We start from the raw sequence: 17,220 nt of genomic DNA, 5'->3' as shown, positions 1-17,220 counted from the left end.
ACTTTGACGATCGATCACAAAGAGATAAATAAAGCCTTTCAAGATTTTTATAATTCCTTATATCAATCAGAATGTACTAAGGACTCTTCTATAATAAATGAATTTTTAAGGAAATTGAATATCCCAAAAGTAACTGTTGAGGATAGCGTATTTTTAGATACACCTATTACGGAGTCTGAAATAGAAAAGGCTATTTTTTCAATGAATTCAGGTAAAGCTTCTGGTCCAGATGGTTTTTCTGCAGAATTTTAAAAATCTTTTTCTTCCATACTTTCTCCTTGGCTTTGTAAAATTTTTAAAGATGCATTAATTATAGGCAAATTACCACAATCTTTTTATGAAGCTTCTATTTCTTTAATTCTTAAAAAAGATAAAGACCCTACTGAATGTGCATCCTATCGGCCTATATCCTTGTTGAATACGGATTTTAAGATTTTTAGTAAAATTTTGGCTATTAGATTGGAAAATATATTACCTCGAATTATTTCTGAAGATCAGACTGGATTTATTAAAAATCGCTATTCATCTTTTAATATTAGAAAATTAATTAATATTATTTATACCTCTTCATCTAAAATGCCAGAATGTGTCATTTCTTTAGATGCCGAAAAAGCATTTGATAGAGTCGAATGGCCATATTTATTTAATACAATGCAACATTTTAATTTTAGTTCAAAATTTATTTCATGGATTAAATTAATATACCATAAACCCTTAGCTTCGGTTTTTACCAATAATCAAAGATCCCCTTTTTTTCAGCTATTTCGTGGTACAAGGCAAGGTTGTCCTTTAAGTCCGTTATTATTTGACATTGCTTTAGAACCCTTGGCTATAGCTATTCGTGAATCACCCAATATTTTTGGTATTACCCGTGGGGAGACAACGTATAAGGTATCATTATATGCGGACGACTTGTTATTATATATATCTGACCCTGAAAGATCTATTCCTGCTATTTCTTCTTTGCTCGCTCAATTTAGTAACTTTTCTGGTTATAAATTGAATTTTAATAAGAGTGAACTATTTCCATTAAATATGCATGTTCCAATTTATAATCATGTACCATATAGAATTGTTACAGATTATTTTACTTATTTAGGTATTAAAATTACTAAAAAAACATAAAGATTTATTTAAAATTAATTTTCTACCTTTAATCGATCAAATTAAGCAACTGGTTAATAGGTGGTCTCCATTATCTTTGTCTTTGGTAGGCAGAGTTAATGCCATTAAGATGATGATACTACCTAAATTTTTATATTTATTTCAAGCATTACCAATTTTTATTCCTAAATCTTTTTTTGATATGGTTGACTCTAAAATATCTTCTTATTTGTGGCAGAACAAAAATCCTAGACTAGGCAAAAAATATTTACAGAAGCCTAAGAAGGAGGGCGGCTTGGCTCTACCAAACTTAAGATTTTACTATTGGGCAGTTAATATACGGTATTTAATATTCTGGACACAAGAATTGACTACAGCTGCTTGCCCACAATGGGTAAATTTGGAATGTAAATCTGTGCAAGATTTTTCATTGATCTCAATCTTAGGATCTTCACTTCCTTTTTCATTATTCAAAATGAATAAACAGATAACTAATCCTATAGTCAAGTATACATTACGAATTTGGTTTCAATTTTGTAAATTTTTTGGCTTGAATAAGTTTATGCTGTCATGTCCTATAATATCTAACTACTTTTTTCGGCCTTCATCTATAGATCAAGCTTTTCTTTTATGGAAAACAAAAGGTATAACATGTTTTCGTGATCTGTTTTTGGATGATAACATTATGTCCTTTGAACAGCTATCTAATAAATATAATTTACCTAAAACCCATTTTTTTAGATATTTGCAAGTCAGAAATTTTCTGTATAATGAATTAAAGTCTTTTTCGAAAGAATGTCCATTGGACATTACAGAAAGAATTTTAGCCCTCAATCCTGGTCAAAAGGGTTTAGTAGCTATCATTTATAATATGATTATGAGTGTACAGCCAGATGTATCAGGAAAAATTAAGAAGGAATGGCAAGAAGAATTGCATTGTCCTATATCTACTAAGGAATGGGAAAAAATTTTATCATTGGTAAATTCGTCCTCTATTTGTGCTAAACATGCCCTAATACAATTTAAGGTTGTACATAGAGCTCACATGTCTAAAGATAAACTTGCTCGATTTTATTCTTATGTTAATTCAACCTGTGACAGATGTCATTCTGATGTTGCTTCATTGACTCATATGTTTTCGTCTTGTCCTTGTTTACAAAATTATTGGAAAGATATTTTAATATTATTTCAAGAGTTTTAAATATCAATCTCCAACCGCATCCTTTTACTGCAATTTTTGGTTTACCAATGATAGATAATAATCGTCTATCCGCTTCATCTCAATGAATGATTGCATTTGTTACATTAATGGCTAGAAGATCTATTTTACTGAATTGGAAAGAAATTAACCCTCCAACTGTATTTCAGTGGTTTTCTCAAACTATTTCTTGTCTGAGTTTAGAAAAAATTAGAAGTGTGGTTTTTGATTCTTCAGTTAAATTTGAGGAAACTTGGAGACCATTTATTCAACATTTTCATATGAGTTAAATGGTCTGATCCTAAACCTTACTGTTATTATCCTTAATTATTTGGATGGAGGTTCGGAGTTATCGGCACTACTGTATGTATTTAACATTATGCAATTGCCCATGTTGGTTAGTTTTTTTTTAAAGTTTTCTTTTAGTTTTTGTTGGGGTTTTTTTTCCCCTCTTTTTTGAGTCTTTTACATTAATACTATGAGTTTGGGAGGCCTTATATATTGATTATTACGTATCTGATTGTTTATTTAAACTATTAATTATGTACTCTCAAACGTTTTGTATTCATATTTCACTAATGTTTTTCTTAAAATTAATAAAAAGATTTAAAAAGAAAGAAAAATAAGGTCTGCGCCTCTGCAACCGAATCGAAACGTTTAAAATCGCCGTTCCTAAGCTTGATTCGGAGCCGGGCTGGATAGGTGAGAGACGGATGAAGTCCACAATCGTAGAGAACTTTCATTACTCCTCTGTATTCAGCACATTGACTCATAACTTGAGGTGCATAGTCCTCTACTAAACGGATAGCATGACCTTTATATTGAAGCGTTTTACGTCAGCGAGCTTCTTTAATTAGTAAATCCTTGATTTGGTAACGATGGAGGCAAATTATCACTGGACGTGGTCTCTGGCCATCCGCTGAGCGAGATGTAAAGATACGGTGCACTCGATCAATCTCTGGAGGACTGGAAAGTATTTCACTTCCAAAGATCTCACATAGAAAGTTTGAGAAAAATTCAACAGGAGATCCCCCTTCAACAGTCTCAGGCAAGCCGAGAATTCGAAGATTTTGGCGCCTACTCCTGCTTTCAAGGTCCATAACTTTAAGAGTTAACTTGCTATTATGTTCCTTTAGGGTAGAGCAAACTCTTTTCAGGTTGTTACAACGACGGTCTAGTTTCTCCGTGACTTCTTCAACATGTGATAAACGTTGAGCGTGATTCTCCAGTGTAGAGCTGATTTTATCCAGTTTCAGTTCCAACAAACTAAATTGAGAAAACATATCTTGTCGGGCTTGTTCTAACAGTGACACAATTTCACTCAAGGTTGCTTCCGATGGAGTGTCTTTTTTTGCCGATTTAGTAGGCTTAGATACACTCATTGTGCAGCCAGCATCTTCAATAGTGGGAGGAAGAGTAAGAAATAAATGCAGGTACATGAAATGGAGCAGAGCAATAGTTTTAGCGACTTAAGCTACTGCCATCTTAACTGGAAGTCGGAGTCAATTTTAGAAAACCTAGCACATTTATTTTTCAACACAGTCCCCTCCTACATTTACTCACTTAGTCCAGCAGTCGAGGAGCATACAGATCTTGAACCTCCAGAAAGTGTCCACAGCATGGGTGATTGATAAGTTCATGGCCTAAGGTAGAAGAAGGTGAGTTATACAGCTCTCGTTACATGCACATGCAGGACAACTCTGAGTGATTATGCAAAAAGTTTGTAGTTAATAACTCATCTTCTACCTTAGGCCACGAACTTATCAATCACCCCAATGAGTTATTAACTGATGAGTTATTAACTTCAAACTTTCTGCATAATCACTCAAAGAGTTGGCTTGCATGTGCATGTAATGAGAGGTGTACAACTCATGTCCTTCTACCTCAGGCCACAAACTTATCAATCACCCATCTGTGGGCATTTTCTGGAGGTCCAAGATCTGTATGCTCCATGACCACTGGACTAAGTGAGTAAATGTAGGAAGGGACTATGTTGAAAAATAAATGTGCTAGGTTTTCTCAATAGACTCCTTCTACCTTAGGCCACTAACTCATCAATCACCCCTCGTACATGGTTCCTTGAAAGTGTCATCACAGGTAGACAAAATGTGAAGGCAGCTTTTGGCATGCTGGCCTTCATCAATCAGGGATCTGAGTACAGAAATTGGGATGTTATGATGGAGTTATACAAGATACTGGAGTGACAGCATTCATCAATTTGCTTCCAATTATACTGCTACAAGAAAGATGGCATTAAATTGAAAGGGGTGCAGAAGAGATATTTGAAAATGTTGCTAGGACTCAAGGGACTAAATTATGCAAAGAGATTGAGTAGTCAGGTCTTTATTCACTAGAGAGTAGAAAATAAGGGGAAATCTTATGGAGATATACTGTATAAAATCAGGAAAGGCATAGACGGGGTCATGGAAACAAAATCTAGAGAACACAGGTTTAGGTTTTAGACTTAAGAGTAACCTGAAGAGCAGTGTGGTCAGTATATGAAATGACCACCAGAGGAAATAGTAGAGGCACATAAATTAACAACAGTTAAAGGCACTTGGACAGGTTTAGGGCTAGCAATACACAAAGCACTAGAGGACTTCAGTGGGTCAGGCAGCATCGATGGAAGGAAATTGACATTCAAGCTCAATTGATGCTACCTGAGCTGCTAAGTTTTTCCAGTGCTTTATGTGCTGCTCCAGATTCCAGCATCTATACTTCCTTATTTCTCTAGGTATATGGATAGGAAAGGTTCAGAAATAGATTTACTATCACTGGCACATGTCATGAAGCTTATTGTATTGCAGCAGTAGCACACTGCAATACGTAATAATAAAAACTATAAATTACAATAAGAGGCAGTGCGACAGACTTTATCATAAATCAGCAAGTTGTTTTGTTATGTCTTCCCTTTCGCTGTAAAAAGGGGACGCCTCTTTTCACCTTTATTAGGGAGAGATAGAGCCTGTGGCATGTCAAGTTGTCAGGTGAATGGTTAGTTTTTGATATATTGCAAATCGTAATTTTTTGGGGGGCTTTGCAATTGCTTAGTGAGTGGAGGGTGATGATTTTTTTTGCTAAAGTGAGTGAGTGAGGGGGTGGGTCGTTGCTTTCTGCTGCTTGTGTAGGAGGGGGCTTTGGGGTTCTAACATTTTTACTGTCACTTATTCTTTGGGGCATATTTCTGATTTCATGAATGTCTGTGAAGAACAAGAATATCAGGATGTACATGGTAAAGATTTCTCTGATATTGAATGAAACTATTGAACTATTAAACTATTTAAAAATAAATTAAATAAGTTGTGGAAAAAGAGAGAGAAAAATAATACTGAAGTAGTGTGCATAGGTTTATTGTCCATTCAGAAATCTGATGGCAGAGGAGAAGATGCTGTTCCTGAAACTCTGAGCATGTGTCTTCAAGCTCCTTGATGGTAGCAATAAGAAGAGGGCATGTCCTGGGTGTTTGGGATCTTTAATGATGGATGTCACCTTTTTTAGGGATATGAACGAAACATGTGCACATAGTACACTCTGATATGAGAATCTTGGTTAACTTGGACCAGTTGGGTTAAAGGGCTTTATGAATATGACGCAATTTTAAAAAGATCACAGGCACAAGTACCGAATCAAATGCGTAAATTCTGTTTTAGAGCAACTCAAACTGGTAAAATTCAACCACTAGGTTTTGCTTCTTACCACACTAACAAAATTATTTCTTTGCAGAAGGCAAGATATTCAATCAATTCCTACATACTCATTATTTTGCCATTTTCAGAAAAAAAAATTAATTTTGGGTTTTGAATGTCTTTGTTGATAAAACATAAAACTAGCTGATGAGGATAGCAGGTGATAGGGAAATGCTGGCCTAAACTAAGGGAGCTGAAGTATGAAACTGGAGAAGTTTTACTACAATGTTGTGAGATCACATCTAGCGTCCATGAACAGTTTGGCTCTTCTATTTAAAGATAGTTCTCAAAACCTTTGATTTGTTGTTAAAGGACAGATAGATAGATAGATAGATAGATAGATAGATACTTTATTCATCCCCATGGGGAAATTCAACATTTTTTCCAATGTCCCATACACTTGTTGTAGCAAAAACTCATTACATACAATACTTAACTCAGTAATAATATGATATGCATCTAAATCACTAACTCAAAAAGCATTAATAATAGCTTTAAAAAAAAAAAAAAAAGTTCTTAAGTCCTGGCAGTTGAATTGTAAAGCCTAATGGCATTGGGGAGTATTGACCTCTTCATCCTGTCTGAGGAGCATTGCATCGACAGTAACCTGTCGCTGAAACTGCTTCTCTGTCTCTGGATGGTGCTATGTAGAGGATGTTCAGGGTTTTCCATAATTGACCGTAGCCTACTCAGCGCCCTTCGCTCAGCTACCGATGTTAAACTCTCCAGTACTTTGCCCACGACAGAGCCCGCCTTCCTTATCAGCTTATTAAGACGTGAGGCGTCCTTCTTCTTAATGCTTCCTCCCCAACACGCCACCACAAAGAAGAGGGCGCTCTCAACAACTGACCTATAGAACATCTTCAGCATCTCACTGCAGACATTGAATGACGCCAACCTTCTAAGGAAGTACAGTCGACTCTGTGCCTTCCTGCACAAGGCATCTGTGTTGGCAGTCCAGTCTAGCTTCTCGTCCAACTGTACTCCCAGATACTTGTAGGTCTTAACCTGCTCCACACATTCTCCATTAATGATCACTGGCTCCATATGAGGCCTAGATCTTCTAAAGTCCACCACCATCTCCTTGGTCTTGGTGACATTGAGACGCAGGTAGTTTGAGTTGCACCATATCACAAAGTCCTGTATCAGTTTCCTATACTCCTCCTCCTGTCCATTCCTGACACACCCCACTATGGCCGTGTCATCAGCGAACTTCTGCACATGGCAGGACTCCGAGTTATATTGGAAGTCAGATGTGTACAGGGTGAACAGGACCGGAGAGAGTACGGTTCCCTGTGGCGCTCCTGTGCTGCTGACCACTGTGTCAGACCTACAGTCTCCCAACCGCACATACTGAGGTCTATCTGTCAAGTAGTCCACTATCCAATCCACCATGTGAGAGTCTACTCCCATCTCCATTAGTTTGTGCTTTAAGATCTTGGGCTGGATGGTGACTAATAATATATTTTATTATATGATAAAGGTTTTTTCCCCTTTTTTTCTTGCTTTTCCTAACAGCTCTGACTTTAGTAGTAGGTTTAGATTTTTTTTCTGTATAACAAAATTATTATATTTCAATATTACGATTTAATTTAATTTTTATGAATACAGAGTTTGTGATTGTAACTGTATTTTTAATACAATGTATTTGGTACTTTTTTTTACTTATTTATCTTTTTGTACTCTGTATTCTTTTATGCAGAAACTAATAAAAATATTGAAAGAGAAAGATATTTCAATGGCGGCAGTTCAGAGATGGTTCAGCACAATGATCCCAGATGAGGAGGAAAAGTTAAACAACGCGATTCTACTTAATGGAGAGTAAAACAACAAGATAAAACCTTATTGAAATCCATACAATTCTTCGGTGGCTAGACAAGATAAATGGGAGGAGGGTGTTTCCTCTCCTGAAAGCGTTCAGAACCAGGGGAAGAGTTTCAGTATAAGGAACAACTATTTTAGACAGAGATGAAGAAGAATCTCTTCCATTTAATGTAAATCTTTGGAGCTCTTTCCCACAGGAGTGTGGGGTAGAATCCTTCAACTTACTTAAAAATAAAACAGATTCCAAAATTCAATAATGATAGCAAGAATTATGGACAAGAGCAAGAAAGTGAACTTAATGAATATATAATCAACCATAATCCTACTCAATGGCAGAGTCAGTTCAACAAACTGGCCTATCCTGGTTCTCGGACTGTTAGGTGAAAATATATAATGAGGTATTGAAGACAACCCTTGAGTGGAAACTAGCAAAACACACTGAAGGAGAAATAAAAACAAAAAAGTGGAAAAGTGGGACTAAGAAAATTGGTATTAAGAAAGATTGGGTGGGGAGAAGGAAGAAGGGAGAGGAGAGAGGGGGCACAGAGAGAGTAAGAGAGACAGAGACAGAGATAAAGAGAGAATAATTGCTTCATTGTTGAGTTCTGACGAAAGGTCACACAGCTAAACATTTACTGTAATCTCCTTCACAGATGTTACCTGACATAAATATTTACAGCACTTTTATACTTTAATTGCAGATTTCTAGCAACTGTGTTATTTGATTTTTGATTATTTTATTGCCAAGATGCTTACAATGATACAGGAATACAAAATAGTTTCACAAAAAGGTATAGAGGAGGCCATTTGGTTCTTCAAATTCTTTCTGGCTCTATAAAATAGCAATGAAGATGCTGTCATTCTCCAGCCAATCAGGAAGGCATTGCCTGAGGTAGGGGAAAAGTGGAAGCTGATTCAGTAGCAGGGTTCAAAAGGGGACTAGATAACTACTTGAAATGGAAAGTATCCATGGCTGCAAGTGTTTGTCTATTTCCCTTTTGAACACCATGACCGAATCTACCTCACTTATACCCCAACCCCACTAATGTATTCTTGATTCCTAGTGGTTCATTTCCTAATCATTTTAAGAGTGCTCATCAGCTTTTTGAACCTTCCACCAAATCCATTATTTATATTTCAAAATTTTAAATAACTCTTATCACATCCTTTCTCAACCACAAAGATCAAAATCCTTGCCCCTCCAATCTATCTTCCAGCTGCTGACCTCCAACAATTAAATCACTTTAGTAAATCTCTTCTGCAGCAACATAAAGATGTTCACACATTTCTAACATTGAGATTATTCAGTTGTAACTGAGCTTGGGTTTTGTCAAGATTCCATGCAACTTCCTTGTCTCAAATAATGAAGTTTATTATTCCATACTAATTTTAAAACTGTTCTCAATATACCTCCACATGACAGACAAGCATGCTATTTGATATTAAGGAAATCAAGAAATATGATATCCATGGGAAGTGGCTCTCAAATAAAAGATCAACCATAATGTTAATAAATGGAAGAGTAGACCCATGGGAGTTAATAGTTTACTCTTGCATATCTTCTTAACCTGCCCTGCCATCTGCATTAAAAAGCAAGATATCACAGTCTCCAAACTGTATTCTACCAATGTACTTTGAAAAGTTTGTTAATTAAACATAAAATAATAACACAATTTTTTAAAAATGTCTTCACTATTAGAATCATACTTGACATACAGAATGCATACCTGCTATCATGTCATCCACTTTGCTCATCTTTATCAGTACTTGCTCAATAAGGCCAACCTCCGTGCTTGCTTGCAGGTTCCGTACACTCTTGCGTAGTATAGCTGTGAACATACTCCAAATCTCTGCTTGGCAGGTGACATCACAGTGTTCAAGAAGTTCAATCATGCATGCTATACTTTCTGCATCCTGAATAATGAAGTTAATTTCCAAATCAAACTCTCCACCAACCAGCTGCCATGACAAAAGAGAAAAGGTCAATAATTTTAATATTTTCATCTTTTTATATTTTACAGTCTCAAAATCTTAAATCATGCAGCAGTTCTAAATGTTTCAGGCCACAATATTCAAAAGTATTTTTTGCAAAAAACTACTTCAGCATTCAGCTCCACTGGTACAGTGTTTATCAAGAAAACTTGATTTTGTCCTTGATCTCCACCCCTATTCCAAATTAACTAATCAGGCACAGAAGCAATAGACACACTAAATTACAATTTGTGTTCCTGCCTTAGGGAGGACAATATTAGCTTCAGGTCCCATTCCTGAACAAAACCTACAGTAAGGATTGCTCAGTGCCTATAAACATTGGTGCTCAGTACTGATGATCCTCAAATAGCCTGTCAGCAGCAATAATGTAATGAAAACCATGTTCCAAACATTGGCAAGAATATTTATATTAAAAAGCAAAATACTGCTGAAATCTATTTTCAGGAAAAGGGTGAAGGTACATATGCAAGGATATAACAAATTCATATTAAAGCTTTTTATCAATAATAGGCGTCGTAAGTGTGAAATCTAATCAAAGCAAACTACAAAGAGATGAAGCACAAATGTCTTTTTGTAGACTACAAAAGCTATGATAGTTCATTATCAATGGCTAAAAATTAATGAATTAACACTGTTTGCAAGGTGGATTTTGGCTAATTAGGCCATCCGTTAATCGGGGCTGCTGCTTATTTGAGACAACTCTTAAAGAACAAAAGCTAATTGAGAAAGCAGCCAGGACAACCTTTACATATCTGAGACACTACGCCACTTAATCAAGAGACAAGACTGGTGCCAAACAGTTTTGCAATAGCGCCAGTCATGTGCACTTATATGGCTAACAGACATGAGGTATGCTTAGAGCAAACAATTTTTAAATGTCAGTTGCATGTGTTTGTGTTATGTTATCCATTTCAGCCAAAGACACCAATTCAAAATACAGTGATTTTTGATCATTTTGTTTTTGATTTTGACTTTAAAATATTTCAGATGCTTGCCAAGATTGCACGAAAAGATTTGTCGAAAAAAAATTACCCTACTAGACCAAACTAAAAGCCATCAACCTAACACCACTTGTCATCAACTGGCAGAGATAACTGGAATGCTGAAACCTACAATTACAAGCTTGACACATCAGTGGGATAAACTGCAACAAGAATGGGCATTACGTGAGGGACTACATGAAATATCCAAAAAACTAAAGAATGAAGGTAACAATCCAGATGTTGAAGAGGCTCTCAATCAATGGTTTTCCATTGTAACTGGTTGAGGTGTGCCAATGTTAAGAAACAACAGGCAATACAACACACATGCTGCAGGAACTCAGTAGGTCTGGCAAACTCTAGCTGAGATTTCATGTGAGTTTTTTTCAAAAATGGCTTTCTCTTTGCCACTCTCACATAAAGCTTTTGTTTTTAAGTTTTCTCATGATACAAAGATAAATGCAGAAGGAGATTGCAGAGAGCAGGGGCAGCAAACATTTTTGAAATTGGCAATAATCTAAAAAAAAATTCCCATGTCATAATAATTTTGAGTAGAGATTATAATTGAATGAATTATTAACAATAAGTATTGACTTCAAACAAAAAAAGATGTGTCCTGTTATTTTTATGCATATTCATTGTTTTACTATTAATAAAACAGAGACAAGATTGAAATAAATTAAGCATTTTAGAAACCTGTTCCAAAATTATTGATGTTCAAGCTTTATTTGTTAAATAATAACCTTGTTGACTTTTATTTTGAAATTCTGTTGGTTCACAACAGGAGGATAGCCATTTTTCTCTAAGTAGAGTTTTTCAGTCAGACTAAAGGTCATACACACAATCTTGCGACATGTTTCTTTTGCTTGTACCATCAAAATCATCACCTATAAGTGTTGTTTCAGTTTGTAGAGAAGATTGCTATCTGAGCAATATTTTGTGTTAATATTATGTAAAAGTTTATTCTTGATTATTAGTATAGTGCTTGACCAGCCTTGGTAATTTAAGGAACACTTACATAATATTAATCTTCTTGTATACCTTGAAACTTTGTTTATTATCACCAGCATGTGATGCGAATCAGGTTTATTAGGTATACTTATAACGTAGATAATTTTGTGTATAAAGTGAAATCAAGGGACATAGGTGACAACAATGCTATGCTTCCAGATGGGCTCAATGCCTCTTATGCTCGCCTGACTATCAAAACATAGAGGAATCACCACAAACTCCCACAGACCCTGATGACAATATAATTTCAGTCTTTGGGGCCAAAATGAGAACATCCTTCAAGAGGGTGAACCCACAGAAAGTATCAAGCCCAAACAGGATACCTAGCTGAGTCTTTAGCACTGGACAGGAGTATTCACTAAGACTTGGATCCAATTTGCTTATCAGCACAGCAGGCCCATAGTAAATACCATTTCATTCGCCCTTCACTCAACCCTAGAACATCTAGACAGCATAGATGCATACATCATGATGTTCTTCATTGAACAACTCAACATTCAAATCTATCATCCCCTCAAAACTAATCAGTAACTTCAAGACCTTGGCCTCAATACCTCCTTGTAGAATTGGATCTTCGATTTCCTCACTTGCAGAACCCAGTCTGTTCGGATTGACAACATCTCCTCCTCAATCTTTATCAGTGTAGATGCACCACAAGGTGTTTTTTTTTCCTTTTTTTTGTTGGCTGTCCCCCTTGGTGTGGTCTCTCACTGATACTATTAGGGTTATTGGATATTGAATATGCCCACAAGAAATTCAGTATCATGATTTCATGTGGTGACATATATACAAATGTTGTACATACATGTACTTTGATAATAAATTTACTTTGAACTTTTTTGGATATTTTACTTTTAAGTCTAGCTTAATATCCTAATTTCTTATGAATGTGCGACTTAATAGTCACAAGTTTGCTGATTTTGAAATGGCTACCTTGTGTTTGGAGCAAAAGTTGAGTGAATGTTGTGCTTATTACAGAGACCAGCGGATTGAGTTACACAAACCAACGCTACAGCCAGAGTGTGGCCCGAGATCCCGCAGGAGTTTGGGAGGTGATGCCGAGGCTGCAGGGCTGGAGTGAAAGTTAAGGCTAAGAGGAGAAAAAATAAACCCTGTACTCCTACGATCATCATGACAAACATGGGGTCCTGGGGAAACAAGACAGACGAGTTTGGTGCACTGATTAAGACACAGAGGGAATATTGGGAGTGCAATGTTTTTGTGCTTAACTGAGACCTGGCTACACGCTCATTCCCCAGATCATAGTGTTACCATACTTGGTTTCAAGAGCGTCCATGCGGACAGAGATGCATATTATTATTCTGTACATTATTATTGGTTAAGTCTGCACACTGCTAAGTGTATTTTTAAATGTTGCTGCTGTAACGAAAGAATTCCCCACTTGAAATAAATAAAGTACTTATTATTAAGTACTTACGGTATTTTTCTGGTTCTCTCTCAGTTTTATTCTAATTCTATTGTCTATACATATGCTGCCCAATAAAGCACCAAAAGCTTTGATGTGATGTCCTGACTCCCATGTTCAACTGAGTGCATTTGGGTTTACTGCTGAATTGTTTACTTCCTACTTCGCACACAAGGTCAGCAGGACAAATTAATACTAGCCTTTCAATAGACAATTGAGAAAAAATTTCTCAGCAGCATTGTTATTGTACCTCATATATAAAGAAATGCAAAAGTGAAATTATAAGCTTTGATGTACATTCATAAAAGATCAAGGAAAGGAAAATAAACAAGCTACTATCAATGAGGCTTCTGTTGCTGCAAAATGATGACAAATATTTCACATAGGGTTTCTATTTGGTTGTTTTGAGAGCTATGCACTTAGGTTCATTAGTAAGCCTACTCCTATATTTTTCTTGACCAAGTTCACAACTGAAAATAATAATACACATCAGAATGTCAATAAAAATACTGTTAATATTAGCATTGCAAGATTTTTCAGTTAAAAGTCTCAGAATCAAAATTCCAGAGTTTCAGAACTTCACTGTCCAGATTTTTATGCTTTGGTCCAGTCTCTGATTTCTTTCAATATTTTCTAGTTCATTTTTTAAATCAACAAAGCTTTGCCTCCGAATTGAACTACTTTGAAAATCAATCAACTGGACTTTAAAATTATCCAATTCAACCACTGCAACATTTCCAAATTTAGTTTGTCTAATGTTATACTATCTGCATATCTTATGATTTTCTAAAATTTCTTCAAAAACCCTGAACTTACTGAATCTTAAAAAAAATTGTTCAGCAGTTGAAATAATAATGTCCAAAACTTGCATTGGAAGGCTCTCTGTGTCTCTTTTCAGGAACCTCAAAATCTATCATGAATCCTTTCAGGTTTGGTAAATCCTTAAAAATGCATTTTGGCATAATGAATTGAGGCATTACACTCCCATACCAACAACATTTCTGCATGTGCCTTTTTCAGCATGCACACCATAGGTTCACTGTGCCTGGTAGAGCAGGCCTCAAGTAGATATAAGCAGTATAAATGAATGGGTAAGGACATCAAGTCATAGAGAAAATAGAAAGCTACATCACAGAAACCTGTCCTTTGGCCCATCAAGTCTGTGTCACACCATTTAAACTGCCTAGTCCCATAATCTGCACTCCAACCATAGCGCTCCATAGTCCTCCCATCCATGTACCTATCCAAACTTCATTTGAAATCAAAATTGTATCCACCACTTGTGCTAGCAACTCGTTTGACATTCTCCACACTCTGAGTGAAGAAGTTTCTTCTCATGTTTCTCCTAAACATTTCACCTTTCAGCCTTAACCCATGACCTCTAGTTGTAGCCTCAATCAAATAGTGGAAAAAACTTGCTTGCAATTACACTAACTGTATACCTCATCATTTTGTGTACCTCTAGCAAATCTCCTCTCAATCTTCCAAGTTTTAGGGAACAATCTTCTAATCTATTCAATATTTCCTTATAACTCAGGTCCTCCAGTCCTGGCAACATCCTTGTAAATTTTCTCTCTATTCTTTCAATCTATTTTAGATCTTATCTGTAGGTTGGTGACCAAAACAGCACACAATATGACAAATTAGGCTACACCAACATCTTAAACAACTTCAACATAACATCACAACTCCTGAAATCAATACTTTGATCTATGAAGGCCAATGTAACAAAAGCATTCTTAACAACCCTATCTACCTGTGATGCCACTTTCAATGAATTATGGACCAGTATTCCCAGATTCCTTTGTTCTACCGCACTTCCCAGTGCCTACTATTCACTGTGTAAGACCTACCATGGTTGGTATTCACAAAGTGCAACATCTCACACTCATTTGCATTATATTTCATCTGCCATTTTTCAGCCCATTATTCTAGCTGGTCCAAATCCCACTTCAAGCTTTCATCGTCTTCCTCGCTATCCACTACACCCCCAATCTTGGTGTCATCTGCAAATTTGCCGATCCAGTTAACAACATGATCATCCAGATCACTCATATACAGTAAATAACAGACAACGAACCTAGCACTGACTCCTGTTGCGCTCCAATAGTCACAGGCCTCCAGTCAGAGAGGCAACCATCTACTAATCACTCTCTAGCTTCTTCCACAAAGCCAATGTCTAATCCAATTTACCACCTCATCTTGAATACCAAGCAATTGAACCTTTTTGACCAACCTCTGATGCAGGACCTGGCCAGATGCCTTGCTGAAGTCCATGCAAACAACACCCACTCCTCAAAAAACTCTATAAGATTAGTTAGACATGACCTACCATGCACAAGGCCGTGCTGACTATCCCCAATCAATTGTTGTCTATCCAATATCTGGTCTATTAGAATCCCTACTTGTACATAGTTATTTCCTTTTGCTTGTTTTTTCTTTCCACTCTTTTCTATAAGTGTATACCCCAGATAAATACTTTGTGGAGATTTTGTGATATATATGATTATATGATATATATGTACAATGTCTGAAATACATCTTATGGAAATGTTTGTTTGATGAATGTCAATAAAAAAATAAATTACAAAAAAAAAGAATACCATCCATTGACCTTCCCACTATTCATGCTAGGCTCACTGGCCTATAACAACCATATAACAATTACAGCACGGAAACAGGCAATCTCAGCCCTTCTAGTCATTTCCTGGTTTATTCTAAAAGCCTTTCATAAACAGCAGAATAACATTAGCTAGCCTCCAATCCTCCAGTACCTCAGCTATCGCTAAGGATGCTTTAAATATTTTTTCATTGGACCCTGCAATTTCTCCATTTGCCTCCAACAGGGTGCAAGGGAACACCTTGTTAGGCCCTTGGGATTTATTCACCCTGATTTGCTTCAAGACAGCAAACACCTGCTCCTCTGAAATTTGTATAGGGCCTATGACTTCACTGCTGATTTGCATCTCTTCTACTGACGTTGTGTCTATCTTCTGAGTAAATACAGATGCAAAAATATCAATTTAAGATTTCTTTTGGCTCCATGTACAGATTAACATTCTGATCTTACAAAGGTCCAATTTTGTCCCTTGTAATTCTTTGGTTCTTAACATATCTGTAGAAGCCCTTAGGATTCTCCTTCACCTTGTCTGCTAGAGCAACCTCATATCTTCTTTTAACCCCCTTGATTTCTTTATCAAGTGCTCTCTTGCATTTCTTATATTCCTCAATTATTTCATTGTTCTTACCTGCCCAATCCTGCTATGCAGCCCCTTTTTTTTCTTAACAAGTATATAAGATGTTAAGAGGCATTGATCGTGTGGATAGCCAGAGGCTTTTTCCCAGGTACAGAGGAGATGTCGGGGTAAGTTTTTTACTCAGAGAGTGGTGAGTGCGTGGAATGGGCTGCCGGCAACAGTGGTGGAGGTGGATACGATAGGGTCTTTTAAGAAACTTTTAGATAGGTACATGGAGCTTAGTAAAATAGAGAGCTACAGGTAAGCCTAGTAATTTCTAAAGTAGGGACATGTTTGGCACAACTTTATGGGCCAAAGGACCTTACTGTGCTGTAGGTTTTCTATGTTTCTAATTGTCTCAATATCTCTCAAAAACCAAGGTTCTCTGAAACTGTTATCTTTGGCTTTTACTGTGCCAGGCACATACAAGCTTTATATTCTCAAATTTCACTTTGTAGGCCTCCCACTTACCAAGTACACCTTTGCCAGAAAGCGACCTGTCCCAATCCACACCCGGCAGAACCTTTCCAATACAAACATAGAATGTTGTACCAACCATGAAAGCTACTCTAGAAACTGCCTAGAATTTCCCTACCGCATACCATCTATTTTTCTAAGCTGCATGTGCTTATCTAAGAAAGATTTAAAAGACCCTATTGACCCTATTGTATCTGCCTCTACTACCTTTGCTGGCAGTGCATTCCACACACCCACCACTCTCTGTGTGAAAAACTTACCTCTGACATCCCCCTTGTACCTACTT

The 17,220-nt window shown here is 36.5% G+C and overlaps 1 protein-coding gene and 1 long non-coding RNA gene across 3 annotated transcripts in view; one reads left to right on the top strand and one right to left on the bottom strand.

Annotated features, from left to right (window-relative positions):
• Positions 1-14,712, top strand: part of LOC140726904 (uncharacterized) — a 284,399-nt gene extending 269,687 nt beyond the window's left edge. Inside the window, exons 3-4 of the long non-coding RNA XR_012098751.1 lie at positions 10,792-11,012; positions 12,774-14,712. This is a non-coding gene — a long non-coding RNA (uncharacterized lncRNA). The remainder of the gene's footprint in view (positions 1-10,791; positions 11,013-12,773) is intronic.
• Positions 1-17,220, bottom strand: part of nbeaa (neurobeachin a) — a 772,475-nt gene that overhangs the window by 665,105 nt on the left and 90,150 nt on the right. For both annotated transcript variants that reach the window (XM_073043888.1, XM_073043887.1), the window contains exon 2: positions 9,540-9,771. In XM_073043888.1, the coding sequence (XP_072899989.1) occupies positions 9,540-9,771 (232 nt within the window). The remainder of the gene's footprint in view (positions 1-9,539; positions 9,772-17,220) is intronic.

This window comes from Hemitrygon akajei, chromosome 4 (genome assembly GCF_048418815.1).
Source record: "Hemitrygon akajei chromosome 4, sHemAka1.3, whole genome shotgun sequence".
Taxonomy (NCBI): Eukaryota; Metazoa; Chordata; class Chondrichthyes; order Myliobatiformes; family Dasyatidae; genus Hemitrygon; species Hemitrygon akajei.
This window is presented reverse-complemented; position numbering and strand designations above follow the sequence as displayed.